Source organism: Scleropages formosus, chromosome 1 (assembly GCF_900964775.1).
Source record: "Scleropages formosus chromosome 1, fSclFor1.1, whole genome shotgun sequence".
Taxonomy (NCBI): Eukaryota; Metazoa; Chordata; class Actinopteri; order Osteoglossiformes; family Osteoglossidae; genus Scleropages; species Scleropages formosus.
This window is the reverse complement of record NC_041806.1, coordinates 19,679,636-19,704,836: the sequence shown is the minus strand read 5'-3', so window position 1 is coordinate 19,704,836 and position 25,201 is coordinate 19,679,636. Positions and strand designations below refer to the sequence as shown.

The 25,201-nt window shown below is 45.4% G+C and overlaps 1 protein-coding gene across 1 annotated transcript; it reads left to right on the top strand.

Moving 5' to 3' along the window:
- Window positions 1-932: 932 nt before the first annotated feature.
- Window positions 933-14,149, top strand: dpt (dermatopontin). Its single transcript, XM_018749852.2, has 4 exons — window positions 933-1,274; window positions 12,745-12,870; window positions 12,980-13,087; window positions 13,663-14,149. Exons 1-4 carry the CDS (start codon window positions 937-939, stop codon window positions 13,727-13,729), a joined length of 639 nt encoding a protein of 212 aa, XP_018605368.2. The 5' UTR covers window positions 933-936; the 3' UTR covers window positions 13,730-14,149.
- The last annotated feature ends 11,052 nt before the right edge of the window (window positions 14,150-25,201 follow it).

Genomic DNA, 25,201 nt, shown 5'->3' with positions numbered 1-25,201 from the left:
AGTTCCTTGCGATGGACTGGCCTCCCGTCCTGGGTGTGTCCCCTCAACCTCCAGCCTTACGCCTTGTGTTGCCGGGTTAGGCTCCGGTTCCCTGCAACCCCGTATGGGACAAGCAGTTTAGGCAGTCTGTGTGTGTGTGTGTGTGTGTGTGTGTGTGTGTGTGTGTGTGTGTGTGTGTGTGTGTGTGAAATATTAGGTCAAATGGTGTTATGCCATCTTCTGATTTGGAAATGCCTACAAATTCAGAAGTGCACTGTTTTATTTTCCCCAGTCCTCTGGTTTAACTGGTCCAATTGATGAGGATTCAAACAAATTACAACAATTCAAACATGTTCAATGCAGCAATGCTACATAAAAATCAATAAATCATATTACACAGACTGTGTTGTACATGTTTCCCTCCACTGTATAAGTCCCCTGCTGTAAAACACAGTATTTGCAAGAGAACTCGACTGTAGTAAGTGGGAAACAGCAGACCACTTAGACCATTCAGTCTGAGTCATGCTCAGATTTTTACAGCTTTTCTATTTGCAGGGGTGCGGAAAGTTTTGTAAGGGTGCTTGGGATGCAGCCAGCTTCATTGCAGGGAGCAGCATGTCATGCTGCGACATGTCGCTCTGTCGGCCCATCTCCTCACCATGCCATTAAAGCCGACTGCTAATGAAAGGGCAAATGGTCCAATTCGAAGAGCAGAACAAATATTTGAGAGGTGCAAGGCTACTATTTACATAATAGTGCTCAATACATTAACAGTGAGAGCTGCGGGACTCTGCTGTTTTTTAAGGCGTCCCATTCTGTGGTCTCTGCTGCTGCACTTGAAAGGCTTTCACCAATTCCACCTTAAAAAAATTAGTGCCAATTTACAACCATAATGGTCTTCGTTGCTGCAAATGACATATTGTCTCTGGATTGTGATATAAAACATCTGGGGGCCAAATGTGTGCCGAGAGGTTTATAACCAAGCCAGCGCAGCTCAGCGGAGCCACACGAGAGCTCAGGATGAAGCCGATGGTTCCGCTTTGGGCTCTGTCCCTTCTGGCTGTGTCCTGGGGCTACCCCAACTACCTCTACGATGAGCCCTGGGTCAACATGTTCCGGCAGGGTTTCAACTTCCAGTGCCCACATGGCGAGGTGCTGGTGGCCATCCGGAGTTACTTCATGGAAGCGGAGGGCTCCGACCGCCTGTGGACCTTCGAGTGCCAGCCTACACCCCCCAGCCTCGGGGAACCTACTGAATGCTGGTGGGATGACATCAACCGCGCTGGGATGGAATGGTAGGGCAAGACAGACCTCTGCACACCTCCACTGCCATGGAGAGCCAAGTCTGCCTAGCAAAATGCGTAAACTCTACAGTTTTGAGAATGAACTCTCAATGTTCATCCAACAGTGCTCATTTTGGCACTCAGGACTTACCTTCTAAGTCATAGATACACAGTATAGATTCCATTTACCTTATACGGCATAAATTTAATTTGCATAGAACGTTGACATCAAAATCAGGGCCAGTACTTGAACCTCAACAGGTCCCAAGAGGGGTCTCTACAATGTATTCTTTAAAAAGTTGCCTGAATTGTTTCTGCAAACCTGCGCAGCTATGGAAATGCAAAGTGGAAATGACTGTACCAATTGCCTTGCATAGAAGTGTCATATATAAATAGTGTTATTTTTTAAAGTAAATAATAATACTAATAATAATAATAAGAATAAGAAGAAGAATTATATATATATAATTATTATTGTTTACTTAAAAATATCATTAATTATAATATAATAACACACACACACATACACACACACACACACACACACACACATTTTCAGAACCGCTTGTCCCATATGGGGTCACGGGGAACCGGAGCCTACCCGACAACACAGGGCGTAAGGCCGGAGGGGGAAGGGGACAAACCCAGGACGGGACGCCAGTCCGCCGCAAGGCACCCCAAGCGGGACCCGAACCCCAGACCCACCGGAGAGCAGGACTGTGGTCCAACCCACTGCGCCACCGCACCCCCAGTTCTAATATAATAACATTAATAATTATAAAAAATAATAAATTATTATTGTTATTATTATTATAAAGAACACAAACCAAGCATACCAGAGTCCCAGTATGTTCAAAGGGCATTTATGATGATGGTTATGTGGGGAAAAGGCAGTATGTATGTGTGTGTAATTACAGAATGATTATCGCCCATCTGAACAAACCCGTCCAGGCATAGAGAAAAAGAGGGAGGACAGAATTGGTTTGAGATCAGGTCTACATTTCCCTTCTTAAGTTTTACAGGCTATTTGATCATTCTCTGAAATGAAATACAATCCAATTTAATCTGCAGTTCCATCTCAGTCTGTTTCCATCTGGCGTTTTTATCTAACAGTGCAGGGAAATACTTCTCCAGTGTGAGTACTTTGACAGCATAGCTTGTGATACTTTGAAAATGAAGCAGAATGAAAAAGAGAGGGTGTAATTGCTGTAAATGCTTCCACAGTGGGATTTAGCAAATCACATCAGAGTGACAGTGACTTAGAGCCGTTACACAGGGCTCTTCCTTCTCTTCTCTGCATGACGTGTTCCCTAGAAGCTCCAAAGGCAGCCTTTGAAACACATACAGATAGGACCGGAAACATCTCCTACACAATCATGTGACTAATGCAAATAAGTCATCGTGTCTCCTCCAAAATTACATGTATTGACAATTGTGCTGGTTATTTGCTTTTAAAAGGACAGAGCCTCGTGTGTAACTTTGAGATCGCAGACTTTTAAAAAATTCCTCATTGACAAAACCATATGATATCCATGTTTCCATTGTTTAGAGGGAATTTTTATGTGTAAATGATTAAACTGTGTATATAACATCAAGAGCAAGACTATATATGTATGTCTGTGTATATATATATATATATATATATACATATCTAGATACATTTATATTTATACATAGATATATACATATGTATGTATAAACATATATAGATACATATCTATATATAGAGAAATATAGACATAAACATGTATATGTAGAATCACTTTTTTGGGAGCTTTGAATTATGAGCATCAGATGCATGAATCCCACTTTTCGTATAAATTTATTTCTGGAGTTTTGTTTCTGCATTATAGGACAGGTATTTTATGGCAACTTTTAAATAGCATCTAATAACAAATCTCATGCACATTCTCCAAACCTACTGCACAATCTGTATGTTGTTGGTGTTTTAATATCTGTTCAAGACAATATCTGTGAAAAACAGACCATTACATTTGAGCACATCACACAATCTAAATTTGCATTGCATCTTTGATCTTGCAGGATGTTTGTGAAGGTTAATGCAAACCTTCTCCAGGCTCTTTGGGCTCATTTTGGAGCAGATATTTCATGAAAATGCCAAAGATTGAGCTTACTCATGATTTATTACTGCTGGGTTTGAGAACTGTGCAGTTGTACAAATCGACAAAACTCCTGGGACAAAGCTTTTTTCATCATTTAACTTTCCAATGTGCGGAGACATCCGGTCACGGATATGTTCCACTGTATCATGTATAACGGCTGTTCCACAAATACTGGCGTTGTGTAATTGAGTTTCTCTTCCAGAAACTCCAGCTGGTGTTTTGGATACACCAAGATATTCCAGACTTCTCTTATGTTTGGTCTTTTTTAAGGAAAAAACACAACATGTTTCACACATCCAATACACTTTCTGAACTTGTCGTTATATAGCCTGCCATCTAAAATGATATGTTGTACAACAAAGTCCCAAACTTAAGTGGTACATTACAAAGACATATTAGGTCATCATATGGTTGGATGTTGACAGGATGTTGACTTCAAGTGGAAACTTCACCCAGAAAATGCAATACCAAGTGAAATGGGATTCATTAAAAGTTCTGAAATCTTGCTTACATGTGTGTGCATGCCAGATCTGTATCTTTCACATCACTGTGGAGTTTAAAAATACACTCACTCACTATCATTAACTCCTTGTCCTGTTCAGGGTCGTGGGGGTTCAGAGCCTATCCTGGAATTACTGAGCAAAAGGCTGGGTAACCTGGCAGGGGGGTTACAGGGTAACCACTCACTCTCACACAGACACACACATTCAGACACTACAGATGATTTCAGAGTGTCCAGTTCACCTGAACTTGAAGAAAACCCATGCAGACACATGGAGAACATGCAAACTCCACACAGACTGATTTATATTCAAACCTATGTCCAAAAAACAGCCCAGATACTGCAAAGTACCACTGTGCCCCACACACACACACACACACACACACACACACACACATTTTCAGAACCGCTCGTCCCCTACGGGGTCACGGAGCCTATCCGGTAACACAGGGCGTAATGCCGGAGGGGGAGGGGACACACCCAGGACGGGACGCCAGTCCGTCACAAGGCACCCCAAGCAGGACTTGAACCCCAGACCCACCAAAAAGCAGGACTGTGGTCCAACCCACTGCGCCACCACACCCCCCACTGTGCTACTCATGCTTTAAAAATGCATCACATGAAATTCAGAAAAACATTCACAGTCTAATACAGCTTCACGCAACTTCTTACTACCTCAGCTGCAATGTGTGGAATATAAATGCTAAACTATATCAGCAGCAAACAAAATTAGGAGAAGATGGGTCTCATTTCACAGAACAAGTAATAAATTGCCTGACTTCCAAATGCTGTATAGACATCTCTACCAAAATGTAAACCAAAGCCCAGTAATTTCTGTGAATATTGCATCAGCTACTCTTAAAATTAATAATGATCCTCATCATCTGACTGCAGGGATATGAACATGCAGAAGAGATAAGGGAAACACACACACACATCTTCAGAACTGCTTGTCCCTTACGGGGTCACGGGGAACCGGAGCCTACCCGGCAACACAGGGCGTAAGGCCGGAGGGGGAAGGGGACACACCCAGGACGGGACGCCAGTCCGCCGCAAGGCACCCCAAGCGGGACTCGAACCCCAGACCCACCGGAGAGCAGGACTGCGGTCCAACCCACTGCGCCACCGATAAGGGAAACATTTAGCTCATATACCAAGGATACATGTTGAATTCCGATTTGCCGAAGGCAAACACTAGAGGTTTTTTTTAAAAGGAAATATTTCTGAGCTTTTAGGATGACATTTCTGTGGAAATCCTCAAATGGCGCCATATACTGCATGCTGTAATTTTGTTCCTTGAAATATTCATATCTATTATGCAAGTATTTTTTTGTCTTTAAATGTCAGCAGAGCCCACAACATCAAGTCGGGTTTCCTTCAATTTCATCAGTTGAAAATACACCATTGACTTGTAGTGGAATGATATGGCGTTGCTGCAGCAGACCAAGATCCGCAAGTGTCGGGAAGTCCGAGCACTAGAACTCGTCAACCAATAGTTCCACATTAGTGAAGCCACAATAGATGTAAGTCATTCAGTTTGCAGTTTCCCATGCCTCAGATGGAGGAGATAGCAGAGGGGTGTCCGAGATGTGAGGGAGAGTGTTTGAAGTCTCTCATCCTCTCATCTTTCGTGACTCCCATGTCAGCAGCAGTACAAAGAACCAAATCCAACTGGGATGATGCCCTAAAAATCTTCAGATATAATATTGTCTTTGTACTAACACAATATATTCAACATTTATGATGCAAATGTATTTTATTCATCTGTTTCCAAAAACCAAAGACTGGGAGTATTCACAAAAGTATACATACCCCCAAGTCAATACTTCATACGCAGGCCTTTGGCAGCTCAGAGTCTTCATGGTTATGTCTGTATGATCTTAGCACATCTATACAGTGTTTTTTTTATTTTTTACTCATTCCCCTAAACAAATTTGCTCAAACTCTACTAAATAGTCATAGTTTGTAAACAGATAGAAATTTTGCTGTGTTGGAACATACATCTCAGCCCAATGTATAGATTACTACTAAAACAGGTTGTTTTGTATGATTTGCCTCTATTCTTCACCATCCATCTAGACTTTGGTGGCATTAAGCTTTGCAAGTCCCCCGTGTGGAAAAGCAGCCCCATAGCATTCTGCTTCCACCACCATCTTGACAGCAGGGATGGCGTTACCTAGGTGATGAGCTGTGTTTGGGTTGCTTTGCTTTCAGGCCAAAGACCTCAACTTCAGTCTCATCAGACCATGAAGCCTTTATCCAGAATGTTTCAGGGTCTGTCACATGAGTTCTTGAAAATACCAGATGAGGCTTATTCTTGCCTTTTCTCTGAAATGGTTCTGTCTCCCCACCTTCTCAAAGAAGTCTCTGGGCAGTATTTCCCCATTTTAGCCCATGAGCTTTGTAGTCCTGTCACTGTTATAGCTGCCCTCTTGGTCACTACACTCACAACAACCCTCCTCATCCTGCTGATCAGTCTTTTTTTCTGCTTTCTTATTAATTAATTAATTAATTATACTTAATTATACATAATTATTTTATTATAAGGGGGCACAGTGGCACAGCAGGTTGAGTCAGGTCCCACTCTCCAGTGGGTCTGGGGTTCGAGTCCCGCTTGGGGTGCCTTGCAATGGACTGGCATCCCATCCTGGGTGTGTCCCCTCCCCCTCATGCCCTGTGTTACCGGGTAGGCTCTGGTTCCCCACAACCCCATATGCGACAAGCGGTTCTGATAGTGTGTGTGTGTATTTTATTATACTTCTCCATCCGTCCAAACCACTTGCCCCACACGGGGCACCGGAGCCTAACCCGGCACACAGGGCGTAAGGCCAGAGGGGGAGGGGACACACCCAAGACGGGACGCCAGGCCGTCGCAAGGCACTTCAGGCGGGACTCGAACCCCAGACCCACCAAAGAGCAGGTCCCGGACCAACCCACTGCACCACTGCACCACTTTACGCCGTACGTTATACTTCTGGGAATGTTTAAATAATTTCAGAAGTTTGATTTTAATATACTTCCAAAAATATCTCAGTACTTTTTTCAATTATAAAACTACACTAAAACATCAAAAAAGTATTAAAAACTATGAAAACACACCAAAACATCTTTATTTCGTCTTAAAATTGTACCATGTGAGAAGAAATTCTGTTCGTATATCTTTTCACAAGACCTTGCAACACAGCAAGATCTCTCACACACATTCCCCCCCTTTCTCAGATGTAGAAGACCACTGTTTATGAGAATTCTCTTTAGAGCACGCATGACATGTGCAGTTACACAGACCAGTACAACAGGTCTTCCCAGTGGATGTTATTGCAGCAGTGAGTTCTGGAATTTCTGTGTGCCGGTGCTGTACGTGTGCTGAAGCTCCCCACAGTGAGGGCCAGGTACACGGGGCATGTTGGGTGTTTGTGTCTTTTGTTCCCACAACAAACACAACCCTCCTGCTGCATGTTCTTGCTATGGAACAGGGGCTGCAAATGTGCGAAGTACTGATTGTCTCTGCAGAGCCAATGAAGATGGTAACAAATGAAACTGTCCCACAGTCTCATTACTTTTATATTTCTATCTTTTAACAGATGTTGTATACCTCAGCTGATGTGGGCAAACATACTGCAGTACCACTGGAGAATATTCCAGAAATGTATCCTAAACATGACATGTGATGAATATGTAGCAAGTTCCTAACTGTTCGTTTTGATGCAATGTTTCATGAGTATAGGTCATGATTGTGGCCATCAGAGGTAAATTAATGCGAGTGTAATATGAGAACCACCATATGACGTGAACCACACATCTCTGGATGTCAGGGCAGAACCAGAGCATGTGCAGTGAACTCATATAGATGTGGGTAAAACATGCAAACACAAACCACTACACCACCATGCCACTTCCTCGAACAAAAAGTACTCTAAAAGAAACAAGATGCAGAAAATATCCATTAGTATATTGACTAGCCATCTCAGACAGCGAGATCAGTGAAGGTGTGTCCAGAAAGTGAGGTTGAAGCAAATTCGACTCATAATGACCACTTGCGTATTTCACAGTAAGGGAGGGAACAGTAGCGGTTAACCATTTTCTTCTTACTATGCATGTCTTGGTTCTGAACATAAAAATGATGCACATCCTTAGTTAAATTTGAACCTATCCTCTAAGGAGAAGCTCAGGAAATTTAAGGCACCAGTCGTAACTATGTGTCACCTTGTTGTTCTTCGGTGTCGTTACATACTGGCATAATTTTAGTATTTCCCCGAAGCCCCATGTGAACTTGTGCATCAGCTCTTACCTAATGGCTTGAACAATGTCAGGAAGATTCAGTGACATTGGATCGAACCTGTGGAGAGTCGGGCTCCACCAAGGCTGGGTTTCATCTCCACTCCTGTTTGTGACTTTCATGGACAGGATATCTTCAGCTGAACCACTGAGGGTGTTCAGGTGGGTGGACTGAGGCTGGCATCCTTAATTTGATTTTGTCCTTTTGTCCTCTTGTCCTCATCTGACTCTGATCTTCAACATGCATTTGAAGGGTCTGTTGCCCATTGTCGAGCGGCTGGTAAGAAAATCAATTGGAGCTGAGTTTTTGAACAAAACTCACTTTTAGCATTAGTCTGTGTCCCCATCCTCACCCATGGTAGTGACCTTTGGGTAATGACTAAAAGAACAAGATCACAGATATAAGTATCTGAAATGAGGTTTCTCCAAAGGATGGCTGGACACACTTTTTATGAGAGGGTGAGAAGTTCAGTGATCCAGGGCAGCCTCAGAAGACAGTCTTTGCTCCTCTGGATCGAGAGGAGTCAGTTGAGGCGTTGTGGGCAAGTTGTAAGAATGCCTCTTGGTCAGCTGCCACCAGAGTTGCTCCAGGTCAGTCCCTCTGGGAGGAGACCCCGGGGCAGACCCACGACACACTGAAGAGATGATATTTCTCAACTGTGCTGGGAATTCCTGTGGATCCCCCAGGAGGAGCTGGAATCGTGGCTGCAGGAAGGGCGGTTTGGCACCGTCTTCTCAGCCTACTGCCATCAAGACCCTCATCGGGACAAGCCGAAGCACATTGAGCTGAATTGAACTGAGTCTCTGATGTTTTAACTCTTACAGATCACCATTTGAGATGTTTCATCAATGGTGTTTCTGGAGGCCAGAGGTTGACCCAGGCCAATTGTGAGAGCGCTCATTGTGCCCTCGAACATACCCCTCTCAGAGAACCTGTGTGATCAGTCTAAGCCGTTGGCTTTGAGGCCAGGCTCACCGTTGGGTCTCCCCATCCCGGTTGGTCTGTTGCAACTTCTCAGTCTGCTTTCTAGGTGCTATAATGGAAGCGAGATCCTCCACCTTAGACGGCTGCTGTCTGCCCTGACAAATGGGGCTGCGTTTCCTGCCAGAGATCCCCTGTTTGTCTTGGAAAGGTGATGTAACAGATGTCGGCTCTCTTTCCTGAGCTTTCTGATGCGTTTTCATGTTTCACCCTGGCTCTGCAGGAACATTTCCTCCAGAACTAATGCTCAAACCCTTCAGAGCTTTTGGAGTGTGTTTCAGTGTGGCTCGTAATATCTGTTTCTCTTGCAGTCACTTGAGACAATAAACTTTGTTTTGGTGTCATAGATACTTGCATTCCTGCACCGTGCCAGTGGTTACACTTACAGTGGGACTATCAAGTGTAGTGGGACCCATCAGTTGTGCCTTTAAGATTTCTTGCCAAGATATGCGGTCATCAGATTTCTTCATTCTCAGGTCACTCATGTGAAAATAAACCACTACCATCCTGATAGGTGAATGTTATGTTTATGGTTATGGAATGAATGTATATGGTTAATGACACATATGTTTTATATTAACCTTGTGAGCTTAAAATAGCACCTTTAAAAGGGTATAAAATACTGCTGCAGTGGAAATATGTATCATGTACGATTGTGAACTGCAGCTTATAAAAGCATCGGCCAAGAAGGAAAGAAGTTTTACGAAACATCTTGCCTCATTTCTCTTGGGCTCCAAGTTTGGACATAGGTTCGAGTCCAGTCTGTCTGGAGTTTGCATGTTTTCTCGCTGTTTGTGTGGGTTTCCTCCACATGCTCTGGTTTCCTCCCACAGTACAAAGACATGTGTGTTGGCTGAGTTTGTCACTGCTTGTACATTGTGTGTGTGTGTGTGTGTGTGTATCTCCATGTGCGACAGCGGTGCGTTACTAGAGGCTTCCACATTTCGCTATGCCCTCAGTCGTGGCATCTCACTCAGGGATTTTCCACACGTCTCATGGAGACCTGCATGGATCCTTCTTATCCTCATCAAAATCTGCCTATAATCAACTTATCTCAAGAGGCTTCCCATGTGCCAAGGGTACAGTATTAGCACCTCCCCCAGCACACATTCTCACACACACACACGCACACACACACACGCACAACAGCTTTTCCTTGAATGTTGCATTTCCACTATGTTGTCCCATTTTATTCAGCGTAAACAGCGGTGGTGGTCAGCGATCGCTGGATTTACACCACATTCCTGAAGTTAATGAATAATCCGCACCCCCCCCCCCACCCCCCGGGTTCGGGTTTGAGAAAGGTCAGAGAGGAAAGAAAGACCACAGGAAAAAGCAGAAGCTGGAAAGCTGGAATTAGCAGGTGTTGAAAGGTATAACAAAGTATTTTCGCCGGGTTATACTTTCAACATGGGCGTGGGAGAGGCGCAGTAATCTGCGCACTCCGCCGTTTGACCTTGAGCCACATGAGAACGCAGGAGCCTGTGTTACCGTGAGAAGGTAAAAGGCCGGTAAAAGCAGACAGTCTGCATGTGCAGCTGATGGCGTCAGTACTGAGACACCGGATTTTTGACTCAAACGTTTCGTATTCAGACACAAAGGAGTCAACCGGCCGTTAAAAACAAAAAAAAAAAAAAAAGATTAAATTCTAATATATTCCTATGAGGAGAATGAACTCAAAATGATCACACTGGGAAGGTAAGCAGGTCTATATACTGTAAGGTAACATGCAGGATGGGGTCACAAAGGTCATTTTGATTAGTGCTTTCTCAAAACGATATCAGCAGAAAATGTCAGCGCAATTTCATTTTCCATAATGGAACACTGAAGGTCTTCTGTTACCATGACAAAGCCTTCAGAGACACCCGGCGCAGCCGACGTTGCTTCATCGCCGTGACTTCTGCCTTCGCGGAGTCCAAGCTGTCAAAAAATGTGTTTCAGTTCAGTTGAAGAGAGACAGAACAAATGCAGAGCATTTAAAAATTTTTTAAAGCTTATTCATGAATTGAAGTGTGTGTGTGTGTGTGTGTGTGTGTGTGTGTGTCTACTCTGATTACAATGCTACAGCTGAAAACAGTTTATTAAAATCAGCGGGGACTAATTAGACATCCCATTACCACTAAGTCTTTAAGATGCTCAGATCCAAACAAGATCATACTTATAGTGATCTTAGATCATAGTTATATATTTATGATGCTCTTTACATGCTCTTGTCCAGCCTCTTAAATATGAGAAGAACTGACAGACATCATCTGTCCAGAATGACTTTATTTATAGTACAGTATGTCTTATTATTGCATCATTGTTTATATGACAATATTATGCTGTACAGCTCACCTTTATTTTTTGTAGAACTCAATATTTTATTATTATTTAATATTTATTTACTATGTCCTATTTATCTATATTGAATACTGTGCACACGGACACTATAGTAGGACTTAATAGGTGACCTTTAGGTCATATATATGATTTCATAGCTATAGAGCGCAATCTAAGGAGGGTGCAGTGGCACAGTGGGTTAGACTGTGTTCTGCTCTCCGGTGCGTCTGGGTTTCGAGTCCCACTTGGGGTGCCTTGCGACGGACTGGTGTCCCGTCCTGGGTGTGTCCCCTCCCCCTCCAGCCTTGTTCCCTGGGTTAGGCTCTGGTTCTCCGTGACCCTGTATGGGACAAGTGGTTTCAGATGATGGGTGTGTGTGTGTACTGCAATCTATAGTTATATGTATAATTGTGTGTGTGTATATATACATGTAATATATATATTTATAACATGTGTATTACATTCCGTGGGGGCGCGGTGGTGCAGTGGGTTGGACCACGGTCCTGCTCTCCGGTGGGTCTGGGGTTCGAGTCCCGCTTGGGGTGCCTTGCGACGGACTGGCGTCCTGTCCTGGGTGTGTCCCCTCCCCCTCCGGCCTTACGCCCTGTGTTGCCGGGTAGGCTCTGGTTTCACCCGTGACCCCGTATGGGACAAGCGGTTCTGAAAATGTGTGTGTGTGTATTACATTCCTGTTAAAAAGGGCAGGTTCATTTCTTTGCTCAAGGGTACAAGTGCCCTCGTGTGACTGGGATCTCCACCCATGTATTCATCTGTGGAATATCTTTGCTAGTACAGTACCCTGCTGGGTCGAGGTTACTATAATAATGTGCTAGAGGCTGTGAAATGGCATTTTATGGCCATTTAATAAAAGCGACAATATGTTCAGTTGCTGCAGGGTCAAGAGATGGGACAAGTATTCTAGTTGTGTCTTCGTTCACAGGAGCGGGGTTTCATTGTATGGTATTATGTAAAGTAACAACAGGTCACTTTTATAGAGTTCGCACTGAAATACATCTCCATGTTCTCCATGTCTCCATGGCAACATAGTACTAGCAAACAGTGTCAGTTACTTTGGAAATACTTGATTATCTTGATTCTACACTGATGTTTTTGTCCATAATTTGCTGCTTCGGACAGCCCCGATGTTGGTCTCATAAGGCAGTTGGGTAAAGGTGTCTGCCTGAGGACGAACCTCTCGGCAATGAGCAAGGCCTTGACTCCAGGACGCTAGAACATTCTGCAGAGGGCCGGAGATACGCTACTTTTCTTTCTTTGCAGGTCTTCGAAATGCTCCAACAATGGGCTGGTGGCAGGAATTCAGAGTCAGTACTTCACTTCCGTTCTGGACCGCGAGTGGCAGTTTTACTGCTGCCGCTACAGCCGCCGGTGCCCCTACTCTTGCTGGTGCGTCCCCGACCCACCCTCGCTGTTCGCACCTGAAACAGAGCACTGTGCCCAGGTGATGCTTGTGTTTGAACTCAGTCAATAGCAGCTGGATGCTCCTGTCCAACAGGAAGACCAATGACGTTCCGGAGTACTACAGAGAGGAAGGCGAAATGGTCATTCCGAGCTATGGATACTTCATCCGAGGGGCGCAGACCACCTTCAGTGGCGTACTCAGGTCAGTGGAGCGCTCCGCAGACTCATAAAACGCACCCAGATTGGTCCAACTTCACCGCAGTAACAACTGCTCGGTGCGCCGTTGAGTTAGGATCCGTTCGAGTGGGTCTGGAGGGGGGGCATGGGAAATGTCGCGGCTCTTTTATAAACAGGGAATTCCCGGTTTTAGACCTCATTTAGGGATGGACGTGTAGAGCATGCCAAAGTACACACCGCTTCACACTCTTTCATCTCCATCCAACTGCACTTCTTGGCTTCGTTAAGAAATTGTTCCAGATTTTCTGCAAAGTTTTGGCTCTTTGCGGCTCCATCGTCTTGCTTTCCCGATAGAGGACGGGGAGCTGCGTGGAAAAGAGCAGCGAAGTGTTACTGAAGCCGCGCACTGTAACCGTGCTGTATATCGGGCAGCCGAATCACACAACCCAGGGGTACGAGTGCACCCGGTGCTCAAAGTCATCTCGCTGACCGCTCCGTTATTCTTGGACCCTTTACAGTTTCCCTTTGGCATCCAAACCTGTGTGTTTGAGCTGCGTCAGACCCCATTAACACACTTGTTCTGCATTTCTTTCATTACAGAGATCGGCAGTGGAAGTACATATTGTGCCGGATGACAGACTTTGATTGCAAATTTGAGAACTTCTAGAAACATCTTTAAGACACCTCCTTTTTCTGGTTAACCGTTCCAGTGCTTCACCCACAGCAAATCAATGGAGGGGGTTTCTCAAGAGACCCCCCACCTCTGGGAACACCCCCAACGAAAACAAACATACATATATATATATATATATATACAGTATATAAATACACCCAGGATAGATTGGGCTGTATGTTTGGTTATAGGTTAATTTTGTTTTTAACCCTTTTTTCTTTATAATCGTATTTTCTTAAAGTACTAACCACTTATTTCTTCGCACTAACGTTCCACATTCGTATACTTTTGTTGATATTCAGATTTTTCTCATGCCCTGATTCTCCATATCTCTATAGGAGCCTCATACTAGCAAACAATGTCAATTACTTTGGCAAGCTGAATAAAAAAGGTTCCGTTTATATTTAAATGTCATTCTTTTATAGAGCAATTTTTTTTTTTTCAAAAACACCTGGTGTTAAATAAACAGTTTAACTGGGTTACTGTATTTTCTGTAAGTAAATGTTGACTGGCTTTGTTTTAGCAAAATGCCCAGCTTTCAAATAATTTTCACTTCGCAGACACAAATAAATCTGTTGTCGTGCCACAACGAATGGTTGAGCAAACAAAGTGTTGTACTTTTGACCTGGAGGAGACTGGAGTCCTGACAATGAGCGGAAACAAAAATGGAAACAGGTTTGCAGAAACATTAATGGTCCGTGTGGCAAGCAGGATATCTGGCATCTTCTAAAGCCCCATTAGGATCCTGAGTCGCTTTTACTCCTCCGCTTCACACTCCAGCACAGAGACGATGGGTTCCTGGGTCATCATGTCATGCTGAACCACAATGGATTTAAACCACATTCAAGCACGACATTCACTTTCCACCCTAAGATGAGTAACATTACAAATTCAAAGAAAATCTGAGATAGCCTATCACTACTATCAATAGTCTATCAATATCATCTATCAGTATTGAACTTTAAATAATCAATACCACGCCGATGGGGCTGAAATCGAAAAAACAAACACGTTCACATTCGTCAGTTTAGTTTGTCTAAATTAATCTTTGCAGCCGTAGAGCAAAATATGAAAAATATGTGTCTGTTATTAAGGCTATGTAATTTTCAGCACCGACTTTTTTTTTTTTTTTGTAAAAACAAAAGATTTCATTAAAAAGAAAAGATTTAAGATTTGCTCTTTTTTGTTTTAAAGTTTTTCCTTTTTCAGTGAAGCCTTTCAATCCCCTCTTTACTCCAGCAGTTTATTAGTCCAGGATGCAACACCAATGTACAGCACATGATATGAGCATTATTTGCTTGCATCAACATGTTTTATGAGCCAAACGGGTTATTTTTTGCTATTCATTTACTTTTCCGACACTTTCCTCCAAAGCAACTTGCAATGATTTACCCATTTACACAGACGGATCATTTTCTACTGAAAAAATTCAGGGTAAGTACTTTTCTCCATGGTACTACCAAGGTAACCAGGATCTTTTGACTACAAGGTGGCAGTCCTAACCACTACACCACCCGCTGCCCCTTCTTGGGAAAAGCATGCAAGCAATCGGAAGGTAGCTTCATTAGGGTCGGTCACTTCAGCAGCCAAACATAGATGTATTTTCAGCTTTCCTATAAGTTCTTGTGCCAGAAAGAGAATCTTTACAAAACTGCAGTGGCCATTCAAGCAGTGGCAGTATGGTAAATAAAATACACTGACTTGTAAATATCCAAATCCCATGCAGAGAGGGATTTTTTTGTTACACCCCTGGAAATAGCACTTGAAATTCATTAATAAGATGTATGCATTATCAACAGGTAAATCACTGGATAAACTACTTTTAAAATTTCTATTGAAGTACTTTATTTACTCGGGGGCAGCTGACAGTGTAAGCATTAGAGCTTCTGCCTTTGGGTCTCAAAGTTGCTGCTTTGAATCTCACTTAATGTTGAACAAGGTACTTACCACAAATTACTACAGTAAAAAAATCCAGCTGTGTAACACATTCTAAGTTGCTTGAGAGAAAAGCATCATCTATTTGAGAAAATGTACATTTTTGTCATAAATGTTTATTTTACATTTATTTAGCAGACACTTTTCTCCAAAGCAACTTCCAAGGAACTCTATGTAGTGTTATGAGCCCACACACCTTATTCACCAAGGTGATTTACACTGCTAGATACACTACTTACACTGGGTTACTCATCCATACATCAGTGGAACACACTCTCTCTCTGTCTGTCACACACTGTGGGTGAACCTGAACAGCATGTCTTTTGGGAGGAAACCAGAGGAAACCCAAACAGACACAGGGAGAACATGCAAGCTTCACGCAGATGAGCAGTAACTGAACCCATGTCCTCTCGCACCACCCAAGGGCTCTAAGACAGCAGCTCTACTCGCTGTGCCATTGTGATGCCCATGAGCTGGTGTGATCATTTTTTTTACAATTTAAAAGTAACATTAATGCAATACCTACAGTACACCTTCACCTACAGAGCCTTTGTTGAGCTGCCTGGTGAACATGCAGAGGGATCTAATGGGAAGAAATCACCGCACAGCAGTGACCTTTGGCCTCTCTACATGACTGCTCCCCTAGATTGGATGCAGACAGGTCTGTTGTTCTGGTTGAATACAAACAGATTACCAGGTCAAACACGGTAACTAACCAACGCACCACCTGCAGCTCAGAGATGAATGGGGTGGAGGAGCTCAAACTGCCAGCGAAAGATCAGCAGAGATGTAGGTGTCAGGATACATAACACTGGTGTGATACGTAAATATATATACAGTATATATAAATCTGATCCCCATCTATGAAAATCCAGCACAGATCATTATGCAAGTAAATCAAATTTAAATCATTCTTACAATTTTTTTAGGGGAAGGCATTTAAAAAGCCCTGAGGGAATGTCCTAAAGGGAAAAAAAACGTCCGTTTTGCTAACACATCACAGGCTGTTCATAACCTCAACATGCGCCTGCTGTCACTCCCTATGCGCCTGATCCAGATGTTCCAGATGTTCCCCGCTACTCCACATCTCTCTCAACTCGCTCTGTCACTCAAGGGCTCTGCTCAGTTGACCTGGCTGCGTTGCGCACGCGAGCCAGACTGTTCTGGGGTGACGGTGCCGTCGCATGCCGTCCGCAAGCTGGAGAAACTTCACATCGAGAAGGAAGAATCCCCTCAGTAACAGCTCTTAATGAGTGACCGGGGGCTCCTGGAGCAGTGTGTCGATTAACAAACACACCCCAGTCACGTGAGCACCTCACAAAGAGTTCACGGGTTTCACAGTCTCATCCTGACTTTGCACCGAAATTTGCGAGTACAATGGATGCAAGGTAAAATATCAGATACAATGAATCCACAGCAGCATGGTGATACAGCGAGTAGCGCTGCTGTCTCACAGCGCCTGGGTGGTATGAGAGGACGTGAGTTCATTCGCTGCTCAGTCTGTGTGGAGTTTGCATGTTCTCCCCGTGTCTGCGTGGGTTTCCTCCTGGTGCTCTGGTTTCCTCCCACAGTCCGAAGACATGCTGTTCAGGTTCCCCCATAGTGTGTGAGTGGCGGAGAGAGTGTGTTCCACTGATGTATGGATGAGTGACCCAGTGTAAGTAGTGTATCTAGCAGTGTAAGTCACCACGGTGAATAAGGTGTGTGGGCTGATAACACTACACAGAGTTCATTGAAAGTCGCTTTGGAGAAAAGTGTCTGATAAATAAATGTAAATCAACAAAAGATTCACCACACTTGATAAATAAAATGGGAGTGACCTGTTCAACTGAAAGGGGATTAATAACTGGACGTATCAGCCAAACACAGAAAGAAGTGATATGAAGGGACAGGATTTCATGAAAAGATGTTGTTAAACCTCTATAATGAAACAGAGCTTTTGGATTAGCGGCGTGCTGCTCAGCGCGTGACGGTTTTCGCTCGGCCTCAGTCGCCTCACCCGGTGTTTCAGGGGTCCACCTGGTGCGGATCTGAACGCGGCATAAAACCCGCAGGATTCCAGCCTTGTGGATCACAAAACCTGCCTTTCTGAATAACTCACTTTGCACAAATTGGGGGGGGGTTGACCCCTGGAACCCTTGTGCATTTACATTTGTTCATTCATATTTTCTCCAAAAACATAGAGTGTTCAGCTACTTTCAGCTGTTTATCCATTTATACAAGCAGTATGATTTTTACTGCGGCAGTTTAGGGTCAGTACCTTGCTCAAGGGTACTACAGGAGGGGCTCAGATTCAAACGTGGCTCCGCTGCGCGGAAGGCGGAAGTTCTAACCGCTGCGCCACCTGCTGCACAGGGGATTGAAGCATTAGCGCCAAAGTTTTATTATCCCATGACTTTGCCTCCAAATGATTCACCACACCTAAAAAAAAAGCCAATATCAACTTAAAAATAACAGCTATTACAATTAAAATTTAATAATAAATATAAACTGGGCTGCTCCCACCAGTGGTTGTGATCTCCAGAAGAAGACATGTCCTTCTTGGCAAATTAAAGAACAGTTTGGCTTGGAACCAGCTCAAGCAGCAGGTGAGGGATTAACACCCATGCGACCAAAGCGGCTTTTATGAGCTAGAAAGACGTGCGCGGGCGGGATGTGGTCGTATCGCGTTACACGTAAAACCAAAATATATGGAGCATATTTCTGGGAAAATGTTCCTGCGCTCGAAGTTGTATTAAATTCGACAAATGTTCCACTACGCAGCTTTTAAACTGCGTGAGCCGCTTATCCTGACTGGGAGGTATACAGCATACCTCATTTTTACCGCGTCAGCCGTGCTGCGAGTACGCAGATGTGAGCGTGCTGGCGGCGCTCGTACCGAGAGCCGCGCAGCTGGGTCCGTATCCCCAGCGTTCCTGTCGGCCCCAGCCGGGTCGCATCTGCTTGGCCGAGTGACAGAGGAGGGGTCGGCGCAGCGGAGAGGGGTCCGTGCCCTCGTGTCCGACACGGAAGGCCATGCTCCAGCTACTTACCACGTGAAGTTTGCTTTTTTTACACTGTTTTTGTTTGCGTTTGGGTCAAATGTTATTCTGTTAAAAGTTGGCAGAGGAGTTGAGCGAGAGAGTGGCTGGTTAGCACAACCCCTCAACCCCGTGACCCTGCCTGCGGAAAAGCAGCAGCCGGGAATCCTGTGATGTACAGTGCCGGGGGAAAAAAAAAAAAAAAAAGAATATTTTCAATTTTCGAAGTTTTTGAAGTTTTTTGACATTAAGCGCAGATCGGATATTTTCGTCGGTTCTGATAGCACACGGACGGAGCCCGCAAAAGAAAAAAAATGACGCCGGGACTGTTTGTTCGCTTTTGGTCCTTTCCTTGGTGCGGAAGATCGTGAAACGCACGATCACAGGTCCCTTTCGCAGCCGTTATCTGGTTGAGGCACCTTTAGCTGTAATGACTGCAACTACAGTAAATACTCCCTGCAGCTGCTGACCATGATCTCGCATCATCGCCGCGGAGGAATCTGGCCCTCGTCTCCGCAGCTTTCGCAGGTTTTCTCTTAGGGTCTTGATATAACATCTCAAGAGGATTCAGGTGAGGACTTTGACTAGGCCATTCCAGAACTGTGTGATTCCTCTGGCTTGTTCATGTATTACCGTAACTACTGTGTCCATACGGTCTCTTACCTTTCCTTCATCGTGGGCGAACGTGCTGTCCATCACGGTGTAATTCGGTCCATTGTGTGGCCCCTGAGGGTGGCGCTGCTCTTTATCAGCTACTGGGTTTGTCACCTGACCCGATGCGCCGGGCCCGTGGGACAAGGCCCGGTTGCTCATCATGCCGGAGCGTTTTCCTGAGCCGGTTTGGACTTGCTCAGCTGGGACTGCACCCAACGCTACTCAACAGCTCAACACTCTCTATTTATGGCTGCTGTTGATTTGGGGTGAAGGACAAAGTATCACAGGGCTGTTTCCCCTGCAGTCAATGACAACAACCAGCCCCAAGTCAGGTTCTGGTCCCCCAAAGGTGGGCCTGGAACCAAGCTAGATTCCACTACCTTCTCAGGTCAGCACTCCCACTGCTCTCTCACCGTTCCCACTCCTTTCCCCTACTCTCCCCCATCTTCAGCAATCGCAGAGTTTGACACGACGCCATCAGTTCCGCAGGGCTATTTCAACAGGAGCAGCTTCTAATTACGGCATGTTTGTCAGGCCTCGACGCCGTAATTGCCGTTTCTCCTGGAACCTACAACCACCCACAGCGCATGATTACGGGTTAAAAGTTATTTTAAGATGCTTCAAATGTGAGATCCCTAAAGAGAGCGGCCCGTGCTGTGAGAGGCATGGACGGACGTACGGTCCATTGGCAAGTACCCTCTGACACACTCGGCATTCCACGGGGCAGGATGACTTGGGGTAATGACGGCACCAAAGTGTTACTGCTCAGGCTCATGCTGTACAGTGCTATGTCGCTGCAGACAGCGGGCATGCAGTAGAGGTCCAGAGTGGGTAGGTGCGATAGGTGTGTGGGGGGGGCATTTCGACACACAGGAGTTCTGCACTCGATCACATGCTCGGGTTCCAGGATTGGAGCCCACACCCTGCTGGAAGGAGAAATAGATAAGTAAATAGTAATGTATTAGGTGATGGGTGCTTGGGTGCCTTGGGTTCCTGTTCCCTCCATGTGTGTCACATAGCATAACTTCAGGAAGGTAAGCAAGAGACACTTTGCATTAGTCATGCCTGCAGAAGTGCAAATCCCTCACTTTGCTGTGCTACACAAAGGTATACTTCTAAGTCTAATTAGGGATTAATGCTCCGCTCTGCAAATAATTGGCTAAATCACTTATGTGCCCATACCATGATTCCTCATTAGGAACAGATTAAGTGATTAAAGCCACAGGCTGCACAAACCAGGCTCATTCTTGGAAGCGCAGAGTTCGAGGAATAGATTCAAACAACTTGCTGGGCCGGGAGGGGACGCAGCGTTAGGGCTGCTGGGTTTGGACTTCGAGGGCGCGGGTTCGAATCCCCCCACCTGCACTCATGATCAAGGCACTCGCCCTGAACCGCTCCAGTCAAAGTCACCATTTGTGTAAACGGGTAAATAGTTGTGAGCGGTTTTTGGAGAAAAGCATCAGAATAAAGAATAAATGTAAGCATGAAGCCGCTTCTGCTCTGTCTTAAAGCAGTAAGACAGAGGAAATACTGTACAGCTTTCAGAGGTATCTGTCTCAGTTAGGCAGGCGCTGTAATGTACTTTATTAGTACCATGAACTGCAGTGATTCACCCTGCAAGCAGAGGTGGACTGCTTGCACTACCATTGGTTTCTTGCAGGGATTTGCATGCGAACATGGCCTCATCCAGAGGGAATTAATCAAAATCTTATTTTGTTCACTGCGGCCAACTGCTGTGTCATCGCCGTGTTATTTGAGCAAGGGGCACATTGTGGACACTGTGTGTGTGCGTGTGTGTGTGCGTGTGTGTGTGTGCGTGTGCGCTCGCTTACATGTCACGCACCGTAACAATGTGCAGAACTATGGAACGACGAGTCGTACCTCAGTTAAGCAACTCTGCAGGTAACGTAGTGCTGAGAATCCAGTCACTGTGGGTGTTTCTTCTATGTACCGCATTCCTGAGCAGTGCAAAATTATGTTCTACCATGTTTTATATTTATCATCAGATGCTTTTCTCCAAAGCGACTACCAATGAACTCTATGTAGTGTTATGAGCCCACACACCTTATTCACCGTGGTGACTTACACTGCTAGATACACTACTTACACTGGGTCCCTCATCCATACATCAGTGGAACACTCTCTCTGCGTCACTCGCACACTGTGGGGGAACTGGAACAGCATGTCTTTGGACTGTGGGTGGAAACCAGAGCACCCGGTGGAAACCCACGCAGACACAGGGAGAGCGTGCAAACTCCACGCAGGCTGAGCGGAGATCAAACCCACATCCACTCCCACCACCCAGGTGCTGTGCCACCATGCCACCTATGTTTTACTTTTCACCTGTTTGCAGTCACCAATTTTATTTTTTTTTCTGTGTTATTCTGGTATGTTCCTCCCCTACATACTCAATGGATAGTGCTGTAGCTTCATGCACTTTCCGGTACCGTAATTCTGTACTGTATTCCTAATTATTCAAATTAAAGCACGATGGTTTTCGTCATCTGCAGTTTTTTTTTATCTTATTTGCATAGGCATATGATTTCGTTACTTGGTTACGGCTTCTTGATTACAGAAGGCTTCGGGAAACAACAAGATGCCTTTGGATAAATAGCCGAACACCTTAACCACTGCACCACCTGCAGGTCCGGCGTTGGGGTTTTCGGCCCCCTGGTGAAGAATCAGTCCAGCGCACTTTAGACCTCCGCCTCTAGATTAATGAAGGCGCGCACACACACACACACACACACACACACACACACACACACACACACACACACCATCCGAAACCGCTTGTCCCATACAGGGTCGCAGGGAGCCGGAGTCAAACCCGCCAACACAGGGCGTAAGGCTAGAGGGCGAGGGGACACACCCAGGACAGGACGCCAGTCCATCGCAAGGCACCCCAAGCGGGACTCGAACCCCGGACCCGCCAGAGAGCAAGACCCGACCAAACCCGCTGTGCCACAGCACCCCCCCGTCATACATAAATATATAACAAAAAATTTGATTCAGATACATGCAGATAATGAAAGGAAATAAAAGTTGAATCTATGAATTAGTTATTTTTAATATAATTATTTATGCTATACACATATGTGAGTAGTATATATATATATATATATATATATATATACACAGAACACAAATTTACACTTTAATGACTGGAAATGGACTGAAAACTAAACTTATTTTTAAGTTCATTAAGAGAACAAATAGATAAATACTATCGACTGTGCAGAGCTACGGTTTCTAAGACACGGGGTGGTGATGCATCATATGAGGTTTACATAATTATATAAGGCAGCAGATTTTTAGCTTTGTATTAACGCTCTTTCTTTATTATTGTGCAAGGAGTTTTTATGCGTTCCTTCCTGGATTCAAATTAATTTTTAAATTTTGACGGAGGAATCTGATGCCCCCAAATTTCGGCACGATTACCTGCCGCTTCTTAATTACCGCACAAAAGCAGCCCAGCGACCCGCTGCCAGGAAGCAGTGAGTCACAGACGAACACAGCAGCTACGCTTAGAGTGTGACTCACGCCATCGATGTAAAGAGTGTGAGAAATGCGCGTTCGCTCTCCAGCAGAGGGACTGCGGAACAGGTGCTTACAAAACTAACCTTTTCTAGCATGTGAAGTTGCAGCAGGAACAGTTTGGAAATGAGCAGAAGTATTATCTGCAATGCAGCAATATTGTGTGTGTGAATGTTTATATATAGAATGAATGATTCGAGAGGCAGCGTGAGCGCACCAAGAGGCGAAACAGCTGGTAAAACACAAGTCGGCATGTGTCCCGGGGTGGGGGGGTCGCCCCGGCAGGACGGCGCTCCGAGGGCCGCGGAAGGGCAGCCGTTTATTTAAGGAGCCGCTAACATTTCTCCCTCCGTTCGCTCGGGAACTGAAACAGCTGCACAGCCGGGCATCTGGCGTGGAAGAGGTGCTAGACATGCCGGAGCGCAAGCGTGCGTGTCTGTGCGTTTCAGTGTCTTCGAGTATTAAGGACGAGAAAAAACAGTACTAAAATCGCCTTTGAAACGAATGGAAGAAGTTATAATAACGCGGTAATAACACGGTCTGGATGTACGTCGGTACGCATTTTGTGCACCCCTGTTTCTGCAAGGTCCACGGGGGGGGGTATTTCCAGCTCTCCCACGCAGGAGGGCCCGGTCCACGGTTCCGAGAAGAGCAGAAAGTCGGCAAGCCCCCGCGGAAACAAAAACAAAGGTTTAGCAACGTATATTTCTCAAAGTCCGTCTAAAAGCCTTCTCGATATGAGCTACTTATTAGATTATCCATTCATAAACATTCGGCGATACTGTCCAAACACTCCTCCTCCTTTGCTCAGCAGGGCCAAACTGCTGAGAATCAAGGGTTTGAGAAGCTTGTGAATGAACCTGATATTCCTCTCCGGCCCAAACTTAGCTGTTGCCATGGCGACACGGAATTATTTTTGCTCCGACTCACGGGGCAGACGGGTATCACGGCCGCCGCGTCCCTCTCTGTCTCTCTGCCTCTGAGGCCTGACGTGTCGGCTGGGGCCGTTCTCGGAAAGTCCTTGTCAGGCCCCTCAAGGGCATGCCCCCCCCCCCCCCCCCCCCCCGCCAAGGGTGATCCTCAGTCTTCCTGGGAATTGTTCTGAAAAGCAAGCGGAAAAATTACTGCAGGGTCGCCTGCCCTTTCCCCGGTCCCTGGGAGCTGTGTGGGGTGGGACCTGCTGTGGAATTTCCTAATGTTTTACAAATTAAACTATAACATAATATAACATACACACATTTTCTGAACCGCTTGTCCCATTTGGGGTCATGGGGAGCCAGAGCCTAACCTGGCAACACAGGGCGAAAGGCTTGAGGGGGAGAGGACACACCCAGTACAGGACACCAGTCTGTCGCAAGGCACCCCAAGTGGGGCTCGAACCCCAGACCCACCGGAAAGTAGGACCCGGTCCGACCCACTGCGCCACCACGCCCCCTTAATATAATATAATATAATATAATATAATATAATATAATATAGCATTTCCTTAAATTCTGCATTTAAAGTACCAGTCAAAGGTCTCATTAAACTTTCTGGAAGTTTCTATGTTTTTTTTCTCAATGTACTTATTGAACGAGTTGGATGAGGAAATGAGGCATCACATCTTCTCAGTTTTCGCTGACAGTTCCCAGACATGCAGGGCGCTTGCGGGTCGCTCTGCTTTCACTCACCTGTCCAGGTCGTACCGCACTGGTGTTGTCCAGGCTGCCCAGGAGCACGCACAGCTTTTACGGGTGCTGTGTTTGGATGTCGGGACGCGAGTATTTCCAGTAATCCGTGGTTCTTTTTGCATGCTCTCCATGTCACGCAGAATTCTTCCTACAGGGATGTGGACCCAGTGCGGTTCTGTTCCACAAGTCCTGGGTGCGGTAAACCGGGCAGTGGGTGGCGTAGTGTTTAGAGTGACTGCCTAATACTTAGAGGAACTGGGTTCAAATCCCACCTCCTGCTGCAGTACCATTGTGCTATGTGCTTACCCTGAACCAACACAGTGAAAATTACACACACACACACACACACACACACACACACACACACACACACACACACACACACAGAGACTACAGGTGAACCTGAACAGCATGTCTTTGGAGTGTGGGAGGAAACCAGAGCACCCAGAGGAAACCCACGCAGACATGGGGGAGAACATGCAAGCTCCACACACACTGAGCAGGGATAGAACCCATGTCCTCTTGCACCACCCAGGTGCCATGAGGCAGCAGCGCTACTCGCTGTGGCACCGTGCCGCCCGCCCACAGTACCACTCAGAGCCCCTATTCACATGGTAAGGGGGCGGTTACAAGACAGCGACATAAGGAGG